Source organism: Rhinichthys klamathensis, unplaced genomic scaffold (assembly GCF_029890125.1).
Source record: "Rhinichthys klamathensis goyatoka isolate OS25496 unplaced genomic scaffold, OSU_Roscu_1.1 h1tg000127l_1, whole genome shotgun sequence".
Classification (NCBI taxonomy): Eukaryota; Metazoa; Chordata; class Actinopteri; order Cypriniformes; family Leuciscidae; genus Rhinichthys; species Rhinichthys klamathensis.
In genome coordinates, this window is record NW_026606664.1 from 5,820,089 (window position 1) to 5,832,011 (window position 11,923).

At 37.9% G+C, this 11,923-nt stretch overlaps 1 protein-coding gene across 1 annotated transcript; it reads left to right on the forward strand.

The window, feature by feature from the left end:
* The first annotated feature begins 676 nt into the window (after positions 1-676).
* rnf152 (ring finger protein 152) lies at positions 677-7,059 on the forward strand. Its single transcript, XM_056256665.1, has 3 exons — positions 677-792; positions 5,293-5,400; positions 5,735-7,059. Exon 3 carries the CDS (start codon positions 5,859-5,861, stop codon positions 6,468-6,470), a length of 612 nt encoding a protein of 203 aa, XP_056112640.1. The 5' UTR covers positions 677-792; positions 5,293-5,400; positions 5,735-5,858; the 3' UTR covers positions 6,471-7,059.
* Positions 7,060-11,923: the final 4,864 nt, after the last annotated feature.

The window sequence follows — 11,923 nt, forward strand, 5'->3', positions numbered from 1 at the left end:
TTCTATTTACAAAAGTATTTGACATCGCCAATTATTATATTTACAAAAAAACAGAAGTGGGCCTCCCATTAGCCCAATGTCACAAACTCCTCATTCTCCATTTGATTTTATATTTCAGTGTTGCAAGTGATATGTTATGTCACTTTGAATGACAGCTTTGACATTTGAATAGTCTGTTTTGATGGCTTCCTCTAAATTTAATCTTATTTTGCCCAGAGGAGTGATATAGAAATGGATAAACAACTTGTCATGCAATAAGCCTACTAACCAACAATGCACAAAATGTTTTTACTTCATTAACAGCATTGAGTATCTTCACTGGTTCACAATAGTTTACTCCTTTCAAGATTTATATCAGTGTTATAATAGGCTACATCCCAATAAATCCATAAAGGCTCATAAAGACATAAAAAACACGGAAACTATGTTTTATATCGTTAATATTTCTTTTTAGTGTTTACTTAAATTGAGGATTATATGATTTAGATTTGTTTTACTTATCGTGCAAGGCAAGTAGGCTACGTATCTGTTTTGTAACAAATATAATCCGCCTTAACGACTAACATGTTCAGACCCGACAAACGCTGGCAATTTTACTAGCGGGCTTCCTTATTGGCTGTTCTCTTCGCAGATGTCGCTCGCTATTGGCTGCGCTGTGGGAGTAGCAGTGAGCGTTTACAGTACAGCCTCTTTGAAGAAGGAAGAGAGAAGTATGACAGATGAGACTGTCTGCTCTGCATGCGATGTTCACCGTTTGCATAGAATAGATGAAAGAAGATCTCCAAATAGAAGGTGAGTTTTTCATCCCTCCTTTCAAAGATACACGTAAAACGACTTGGCTTTCCGATGTGTGCATTCGCATCAAATTTAGTGCTGAGATTTCTTTAAACTCTTAAACAGAGTTTACAAAACATGTTTCATCAGTCTTTGTTCACTTGCATTGTTGCATATTTGCTGCATTACGTTTTTTTTTATCTGCGGTATTATAAACTTCGCTCAAGGTTACTTAGAGCACACGTTTAAGTCTGCAAGTTCATCTTCTGTACAACGTGCAAGATTTATATTTGTGTTGTATTATGTAGTGTAGTACGGTAGGTAAGCCACTTTCTCTTTTACATTGCAGCATAATTATCTCGGGCAGCTTTCTGTCTCTGTTCCGGTTTAAGTCTTGTTTTGATTGTTTAGAGGCACGCAACAATGGCTGCGTGTCAAAACAAAGTGAGCTTCCTACCAAGGCACCCTTTCTGGGTAGCATTGGCGCGTTGAACATTAAAAGCATATATGCTGCCCAGAAATGTTATGTATGCACCTTAATAGGTTTTGAGAGACAGCCATTGACAACTAGTCTAAATATGTCTGTCTTTGAAAACAGACATGCCCTGATAATGCCTGAACATGTTAAAATATTTAGGCTATCCCTATAAAAACCCAACCTTTGGCTCATATAATCTGTTTTTATGTCATTTAACTTTAACAGAAATGTTGATATCAGATGCTGGTTGACTTTACTGTGTCCTTGGGACTGGATTAGTAAATTCCACTGATATTATCTTACATTATCTCATCTCTGTGGATTGCTATCAGACACTGCTTGATCCACTCAGTAGGCTATTCGAATGGCCTTTTGTCTATACGTTTGGTTTCTTATTAACACGTGTTTGTGTAGATGACCGGCGTTGTACTTTAATCACTGTAAGCGTTCTGTTAATTTGACACCCATTCAGACAGCATTTCAGTGCAAAGTTAAATGCTTATCTCATTCTTGTATAACACACCCTGATGAGTTGAAGTCCAGTACAAAAATAAACACAGATGAAAATCTGTGTGACTTTGCTGCATAAATTACAGATCGCCTTGGGATGTTTCACATTTCTGCATTGTTTACACAGGTTAATGTTGGAGGTGCAAAGTTGTAACACCAATATCCCACAGATGTCCTATGTTGCCTCAAAAAAAGGCATCAAAAAGTAAAGGCCAAGAGCATGCATGAATGGCTCCCCTCCCCGCCTGCTCAAGTCAGCGCATTGTCCTTGAGAATGCCACACGGTCTCAGTTTTTAAGTGACGTTTTTCATTTTTTGCTTTGCCCCCTTTCTGACAAATCCCCTGATTCAGCTGCATCCATCAGGTTGATGCTTCGCTTGTAGCATGCAGCTGACAGTTTGTTATTTGCTTGTTTCATTGTCTTAGTTTTCGAGAGACACTCAGCGAAGCTTCCACCATGGGGTTCACGTTTCTTAAAGCTGAAATCAGAAAAGCAGTTTCACATTTGATAATATCACTTGAGGTGCATCTAGTGTATACATTCCATTGTATTTCGTAATGCACTTGATCCTCCTATTGTTTTAAAGTAAAAGTAAAAAATAAAAACACTAATATTTCCAGTCTAGGTAGGAAAATATGTCAGGTGAAAGCAAGCTTGCTCAGCATACAATCAGAGATTAATGCGAGTACAAAAGTGAGAACTCTGAGGAAATGTTCTCAAGGTTACACCTTCACAAGTATTTCATTTGATTTGGTAAATTTGCCCACAGGACGTTTAATAGATTGGCACATTTTCTCCCCTGCGTGCCACACCAGAAAGGCTGAAGGAAATTATGCAATGTGAAATTGAGCTGGAGTGGTTTTCATGGTAACTAAATTACTATGGAGCACTTGAATTCTCCATCACAGCAAGATGGATTTGTAGCGTCCACATTTGTTTTATTTGCAATGCACATTTTTTCTGATTTTTTGTAATGATACTAGTTTGATGAGTATGAAATAATCATGACTTCAAACGTTAAACTGGTCTCATTTAGCAAAAACAGTTTTAACCCCCTTAGATTTATTAGTACCGGTAAATTAAAAGTATTTGTATGTGTAAGTCCCTAAAGCCGTCTATGAGATTGCTGTAATGTGTTTTTGACTGGAAATCCCAAAGAGAAAGGAAATATTTCCACTTCTCCATCACAAGATAATGTGCACCTAATAATGGATAAGCCCTCAGGGCCGTCCGTCCATTCATACCACAATAGCAGGCTTAATTGCATTATTAATTATTTTCCCCCTCAAGGGATGGAGTGAAATTATACTTATATGAGCAATTACTTGCATGGTGTAAACCTTTGAACTTGAAAGAGAAGAGCACACTGCGATAACTGATTTGTTTTGTATGCCATGGTCACATCATTATGTTATTGCTGTAAGTGTTACAAAAGAAAGTCTGGAGTGAAGTGCTGAGAATGTGGACACAATTCATTTAACTTTAACTTAGTCACTTGATAAGTGTTCATTCATTTCTCAGGTGATTGACATTTGTAGCACCGGCACACTTGAATATTCCCTTGAATAATCCTCCCTTAGTGACAAGCATTGAGCCAAGCAATTAAAATGCATATTAGCTGTACAGTACCTGAAGGAAACAAATGCCCTCAAATCAATTTTAGATGAGGTTAGGAAATATTTTTAAGCTCTGAATTGTTTAAGGTCAGAAGGAAGCATGAGTGCCGGAGGGGTTTTGAACTCTCATTCACTGGTCAGCTTCATGCATGCTAATAGTCATGTGTCATGCAGGTTTCAGAAATTTTGCCTGCGGGCTCAACAAAACTAGGTCACATTTTGCTGTTGCTTGTAAGGGGAATTTTTTCATCCAGTGAAAATTTGGACTCCCATTATGTGTGCACATACACACTTGCTCTAAGTGGATTATGCTGCCCATTGGGTTGAACAACATTGTATGGCAATGAAACAACCCTGATTACAGGGTTATATTGATAACAGAACACATAATAATACTGCATTTTATTTATACAGGGTCCTTCCAAACATAAAGACATTTTAAATTCCATGATGTTATCATAAATATAAAACATTAAATAAAAGAATATACCAGTGTAAGAGGGATATAAAGCATAGGAAAAAAGCATAACAAAAGACACAGATTAGCAGTCAAGGGAGGAGTACTAGATGTGTCAGTCTGTGGGTGAGGTCTGAAACCCCCTTACTGGGTTTTTAATTATGCATTTAGAAATTACTCATATTACACAGCTGCCTTTGATTGAGAGATGCACATGTGAAAAGTGACAGATAAAATGAAATTTATGCCAAACGTATTAAAAAAAATCATACAGCAATAATATCCATCCATATCCATTCAGTATATCCATTTCTAGCAATATGTATTTCAAATAATAAATATACTAAATCTGTTGTAAACAGTGCATGCATATTACAGAAAATATATTTTTCAAAGTAAAATAAATAAAAGTAAAATTTATAAATAAATATATTTAATTTAAACCTTCCAATGCCAAAATATATTACAAAATGGTAAATGGAAATGCAATTTAAAAAAATATATAATATGAAATATAAATGTATTTAGATGGAAAATGTATGGCCAAAAATACTAAACAGGAAACATAAGTAACTAAAACCAAACAAATATATGTAAATATATTAACTTTTTTGTGAAAACATTCTGTGGTTATGTTATAGATGCTTTCTTCCCATTTAAAATGTACCTCTAATTTCTCCTGGTCTAGAGGACATCTTCAAAAGTTAACTCATTTTCAAGAACTTCAAGAATGGATGAATTGTACGACCCCTAAATAGAGTGCTGCAAGGACGAGGTGGGTTTTTTTTTTAGTTTTTTTTAGGCCAAAACCATAGACTGTATAAAACAATGGGCGTAGTGTCTGTGACGTCACCCGTAGGTTTCTGAAGAGCATTTTTGAAGGCCAAAGTGGGCGGAGCTGGCCGGAAATGGGCAAAGAGCGGGATGTGGGTGGAGCTGAGGTGCCTGGTTTTATACAGGCCTATTTCCTACTCATATATTTGAGGACATGTCAAAAATTAAAACAAATACTTCCAATATAGTCTGTGTTAGTAAATTTGACGCTATTTATGAAATGCAGACTGTTTTATTCAGTCTATGGTTTCAGCCTACAGCTAATCACAGTCTGTCGGATTCTGTAGTGTTGTAAAGTTTTAACGTGTTTTGTATAAGGCGGTTGCTAGCAAGTGGCTAAATGGAACTACAGAGGTTGTCAGGGACATTAAACATCATCAGCCGAACAGATAAACTCATTTACTCACTAGTCACACTCACAGCCTCGTTGTGTTTATAATCATGCTCTTAAGAATCATAAGCTTTTGTTAATAGTCCAAAAGCCACTGGAAAAATTCTATTGGGTTTTTGTTGAGGGAACCAGGGTGATGCTAACCAAAACATCCTACAAAAATACATCATCCCTGCACCACTATAACTATTCTTTTTGTACTTTTAACTGTATTTTCCTTTATTTTACAGATTTATTTCATCATTAGATGGGGAAGGATATTCCTTTGGACTGCCTTCATTTCCAGCTGTGCTCATTGACTGATTTAAACCCCTGGTTGGATCTGCACTAAACCCATGGTAAGCAATCAAGTCATTTCACATAATCAGAGAAGTAATCACAGATAATTAACCAATTAAGTTGTTTTGTTTTTAGTTCACATACACAATTTAGCCTCTTCACGATCCGTGTCTAGGCGCAGGGTGACTGTGGACAGTCCTAATCCCTGCTGATTTGTTTACTTATCCAGGACATCTACATCTAAGTCAAGCCTGACAAGAGTTTAGATCCAGCTCACAGCTAGCGCATAATAAATTAACCCCTCTGCCTGCTTGTGTATGTGCCAAAAGTGTTCCTTTGGATTAAATTCTTGACAGTCTGTTTTGACGCAACGTCCTTGTCTCGCTTCCACAGGCAGAGCCAGACATGGATTAAAGTGTTGACGGCCTGATCAACACCGAGTGTTCGACGGAGAAGTGCACCGGCATTACAAATCGCCAAGGATACTGTCATTGTAGCAACCAAGGAGATTTGTTTTATGTTTAATATCCACGTTTTAGGGTCAATGGAGACCTTGTCCCAGAGCTCCAGGCTTGAGTGCCAAATCTGTTTCAACTACTTCAGCCAACGGCGCCTTCCCAAACTCCTGCACTGCCAACATACATGCTGCTCCGTATGTCTGAGCCAGATGAGGCTCAGCCAAAGGGAGATCCGCTGTCCTTGGTGTCGTTGCGTGACACAGATCCCCAGCGGCCTTTCGGTCTCGCATCTTCCCGATGACCCGGAAGTACTCTCCATTATCAGTCTTTCTCACACCTCTGAACACACCCCTATCTTTATACACTTACCCAACAACGGTTGCTACCTACTGCCCGTCCCGATGGACGCAGACGGGGCACTGCTGCCTGGACAACCGGCATGCCGGTTTGGCCCTAAAAGCGTTGAGGGACTAAACGTCTCTGATGGGCGGAGCCTCATGTTGGGAGATGACACGGGTGAGGAGGGGATGGAGGAGGAGGTAAAAACCACAGCATGGACTGGGGTTTGCGCTGTGCTACTTGTGGCGTTTATTTTGATTTTTCTGCTGGGTATCGTGTTGCATAACATGTCCTGCGTGTCCAAACGCTTCACTATTATTTCCTGTGGATGAGACAGATTGAAATGGGCGTACCAATGTGGCTTGAAATCTCTTATGTGATTTCAAATACGATTGTAAGTAACTATATACAGTAGATGGTCAAGGGCAAAGTCTATGCAATCTATGGTATTTCACATGTTTATGAAAGCTCTCATTCATTCATTCTTGGGGAATTTGTTCAATTAATGTGCAGAAATGTCATTAAAGAATCTAGCAGTGTTGACTCCATGTATTTGCATGTCTTGTATGTAACTGAGGGAAATTAGCTTTATCTCTAATACTAAACTAGAGTTGTTGTACGTTATTGACAGTCTGTAGGGGTTGTGCATTTTGTAGAGGTTGTGCAACACTAAATTGTAGAAATGAAATGACGTGCATAATATGTTAATAATGTAGCTGCACTGCCTTTGAATAATGTGCATTGCTGTATATGTATCAAAGTGAGTCCTTGTTTAAAGGTGTGTTTCATTTGAAGCAGTTTCTTTAAAATACCACATCAAGTGTTTTCAAATGTAACAAACTGTATTACTTTTTTTACTTGTGGGTTTTGAATTTGCTTTTGATTAAATAAGTGAAAAAAAATCAGTCTCTGATCGATTTGGTTATTAATCATAACAGATCTTGTGTGCTGTCTATGTCATTTAAAAGCAATTAATATGATAACCATTTAACACTACATGCTGCTTAAAAAGCTGCACAAATACAATGTTCAAGTTTGGGGTCAGTAATGTTTTTTTTTAATCATTTAAAATCGACAGTGAAGACTTTTACAGTACGTGTAACAACATTTTTTTTTTGTTTCAAACAAATACAGTGCCCCCCCCCCCCCCCCCCCCCCCCCCCCCCCCTACATCAAAGAATCCTGAACATTTTCTGAAGGATCATGTGAGACTGAAGACTGGAGTAATGGCTGCTGACAAGTCAGCTTTGCCATCACAGGAATAAATTACACATACAAATATAAAGTATTTAATATAAATTTGAATATTTCACAATATTATGGTTTTACTTTATTTTTGATCATGTTGATCATGAAATGTACCCTTGGTGAGTATGAGAGACTTCTTTCAGTTTCAAAAACAAAAAAAATCTTCCTGACCCCAAACTTATGAACGGCAGCGTTTGTCAAAAATGCTGTAAGTGTTAAGACACTAAGCCAAAAATGAAAATTCTGTCATTATTTACTCACCCTCATGTAGTTCCAAACCTGAATGAGATTGTTTTCTTCCGACAATGTAAAATATATTTTGAGAAATGTCTTACATACAATAGAAGTCAATAGTTTGGTCAAAAGCCTCATTCTTCTAAATATCTTCCTTTTTGTGTTCTGCAGAGGTTTGGAACAACATGGGGGTGAGTAAATAATGACACAATTTTCATTTTAGGCTGAACTATCCCATTAATGAGACGTTATCACACCCCTGTTCCCCAGATATTATTAATGATGTTATCAGCAGCAACTTGTTGGATGTTTGATCAAAATTATATTTCTCTCATTAGAAATGGTTTATGTTACTGCTGTCTGCTGTAGACCAACTCCTGCACATTTTAATGATTTAAGTTGTACTGTAGTAGGCACTAAAAAGCAAATTTCAAACATTTAATGTTTGATTTAATATGTTCAACAAATTTTTAATTTTCTCACACAGTTACTGAATATAACGTTTGTACATTGATATCCAAATGTGTAATGAGCTCTGGCCCAGTGCGGCTCACCATTTGCATCAGAAGCTGTCAACTACCCATCACACTTGATTGATGACAGCGTCTTTGCTGTTTTGGTGGAGAGATCATCTATTGTTCCTGGAATAGCATGCATTTCAGTTTCATGCACAACATTCTACATTGTGATGTAATGTGTGGATGAATGCTTTTGCAGTTTATGTGACAAATCACACAAATCAAATGATTATAATACAAGACAAATTATTATTAGTGATCAGTTGTTCATCAAGGTCATAGTATACATTTTGCATTCCTTTACCATCACTTGAATGCTTTTAAATTGTAATCTTATAGGCTAAGTGTGATTATAAATAGGCATGGAAAAAATCATTTGATATTAGTTCTTCTCAATTGCTTAAACACTAGGCCTATAACCAGGCTTTTGAACTAAAATTTTAAAACCATAATGCCATTTATCAAAAAGCACACCCATTTCACTGAACTATGAACACTATTCCCCTGTTTTGACACAGTCAGATTTGTTGAACTGTCAAAGCAAAACTCTACACACAAATCCCTTCATTTCTCATTGCCTACACCACGTGGTCATTTAGAAAGCACTAGCATTCAATATTGTTCACTCAAGTCAGCACAGCTTCAGCTCAGTTAGCACACAATTACCCAGGTGAAAACACTAAGAGTCAAAATTGAACACACATCAGTCAGATCCTTCAATAGATAGATAAAAGGTTATACAATATTTTATAAAAGATAAAAATCAGTTTACTGAGTTTTGGAACAATGGATCCACAGAGAAATTAAGCAATATGTCGAGGAGGGAGAGGAAGAGGAGGAGGAGGAGGAGGAAGAGGAACAGGAAGAGGAAGAGGAGGAGGAGGAGGAGAAGAAGGAGGAGGAGGAGGAAGGGCAAGGGCAAGAAGACGAGCTGTCTCGGATGAAATTCAAGCCACTTTAGTTGGCCATGTCCTTGTCCATGGTATGACTATGAGGGAGGTTGGGCAACGAGTACAGCCAAATTTGAGTCGCTTCACCGTCGCCTCCATCATCAGAACCTTCAGGGAGGTGTGGTGGCAAACAAATTTCTATCACTGAATAAGAGACAAACATTTCCAATTGTCTTTGATGAGGTTTATGTTCTTGCAAGAAAAGGCCAGCATTCGTACAGTCACACAGAGTGGCTGCAGAGTGTGACAGTGAAGGGAGGGCATCCTTTCTCCTTTATAGTCTTGACTCACAGAATGTTATCTTTCTAGGCCAATGATGGTATTTCAACCATATTTGGAACATTCTTAGACTTGTTCATCATATTGTATCCTTGAGTGGAGGCATGTACCAACACTCTTTACCATTCCAATACAATTCCATATTTGAATAAGGTTTGTGTGTGCTCTTTTACTGTCATATGATGCTCACACACATCTTACATAAGAGTAGGAGAGAAAAAAAAAAAAGGGTGGTTGGGGGACCACAAGTAACATGAATTACCAGTTTTGGAAATGTTGTTTTGAATTTATAGCACCAGTGTGTATAAGACTATGTTGTAGTGTGTGTATTTTTTAGGGCTTGTGTGTCCTGTCTGAGGGCAAAGTTTGGTTTTTCAGCAAGAGTGAATGGTTTTGAGTGTAGAGCTTCATTTTGACCTGAAAATAGGATGTTTTGGGAATTGGGTGAGACGTTATGGATTTGTGTTTACTGTTTTGAGAATACGAGGCATAGTTTTAGAAATGTGTTTAAGCAATTGAGAAAAACTGTAAAAACATCAGCACATTTGAGTGATCCCAAAAATCTTAATAATGACAAGCATACGTCAGTACTCAACATTGTAATTAACAGGTTTGGCTGATTCAGCTACACCCTTTACTCACAGGTCCATAAAATCAAGCACATAGTCATGCAATCTCCTTACACAAACATTTACATTAGAACAACAACATATTCTGTATGAGCATGACTGTATTGCAATTCCACCGCAATTAACATTGTTTGTGTCTTTAAATTATTCTTCTTTTTTTTATGTACACATAACAAACACTGTACTTTGAGTGTTATTACCTCTATGGTTATTACCCTGCAGCAACAGGGCTTCAAATTCAGCTGAGGGAGTGAAGGTAAATTTAACATCTTTCTCTCTTCTGGCCTTCTCTTTCTCTATATATTTATTTCCTTTTTTTTCTTCCTTTTTTTGAGAAAATCATGCAAATGCAAGTGTGGATTTTTCTTGATCACTGTTGGAGCAAATTAGAATGAAATTTTTTTTGTTGCTATGTGATCTCTTGCATACAGTGTTTAGCATAAGTGAATACACCCATGCTAAAGTTGACTAAAAAAAGGAATAAAAAAAATCACCTTTTGGAAATTGATCTTAATGCCTTAATTAAAAAAAAATGAGGAAAAATACAACCTTTAAGGACACCAATTTTCTTTGTGAATGAATAATGTATCGTAAAAAAATAATTGTTCTTCCTTAAAATACATGGGGTATAAAGGCCTGTACACACCGGGACGAATATCGGCTCGCGTTATTCGTCAGCATTTTTCAACACGTTTTTTGTGTTCACACCCAAGCGATTTTCGCTGACGATGAGCCGACTGAACACGCAAATTCATTCCCTGACGTTAGATGGCGCTTAATGTAAAACAGAAATACCCCGGTCCACAAAGTGGCGCTGCGCAACTACGCTTCTGACACTCGCTTGTCACTCAGAAGAAGAGAGCAAGTTTGTCGCGTTTGTCATATAGTTCTTTATTGTCGTTGGTGTCTCTTTATAAAGACACCAACAAGACCAGCAGCTCTACATTCATCTAGCCTTGCATCTTCCTCGTCTTATTTCTTCCCGGCAGAGTGTAGACGCTGTATATCTTCTTCGCCATTACGTATGTGTGCTCGGCAAGACCGTTTTGTGTTTGAGCGCTGCCAAGTTGTGTTTTACTACTGTAACTTCAGAAGCTCCAGACACGTGAGCAAAAGCGCCAATCTCATTGGTCGGATAGTTTTTGACGCGGCGCGTCAAACCAAAAAAACGAACTCGAGGCGTTTTTTTTAAAAAATGACGCTTTTACGCGTGGCGTTTTACGCGTCGGTGTGCACACTCGCATAGGCGCCCTTTAGTCACGAGGCGTTAAACGTTGGCGAATAACGCGCGCGAAATTCGTCCCGGTGTGAACAGGACATCCCTATGTTAAATTCCCATAGAGGCAGGCAGATTTATATTTTTAAAGGCCAGTTATTTCATGGATCCAGGATACTATGCATCCTGATAAAGTTCCCTTGGCTTTTGGAATTAAAATAGCCCCACATCATCACATACCCTTCACCATTCCTAGAGATTGGCATGGGGTACTTTCCATAAGATCATCTCTCAATGCAAATTAAGCCAGCTATTAGGCTAACTGAAATAAAACCATGCCAATCTCTAGGTATGGTAAAGGGCAGTGGCGTAGGTTTGATTTTGAAATTGGTGGGGACGGGGACACCAATATTTAATATATTTAAAGTTTTGATCGAAAATATTGCTAGGGATATATCAGTGTCACTGGATATTGGTAGGGACACGTCCCTAGCGTCCCTACTAAATTCTACGCCCCTGGTAAAGGGTATGTGATGATGTGGGACTATTTTTCCTCATTTTTTTAATTAAGGCATTAAGATCAATTTCCAAAAGATGATTTTTTATTCCACTTTTTAGTCAACTTGAGCATGGGTGTGTATTCACTTACGCTAAGCAAACCCATTACAGGAGAAGAAAGTTCAACACACTTACTTTAGCAATAAAAATGTT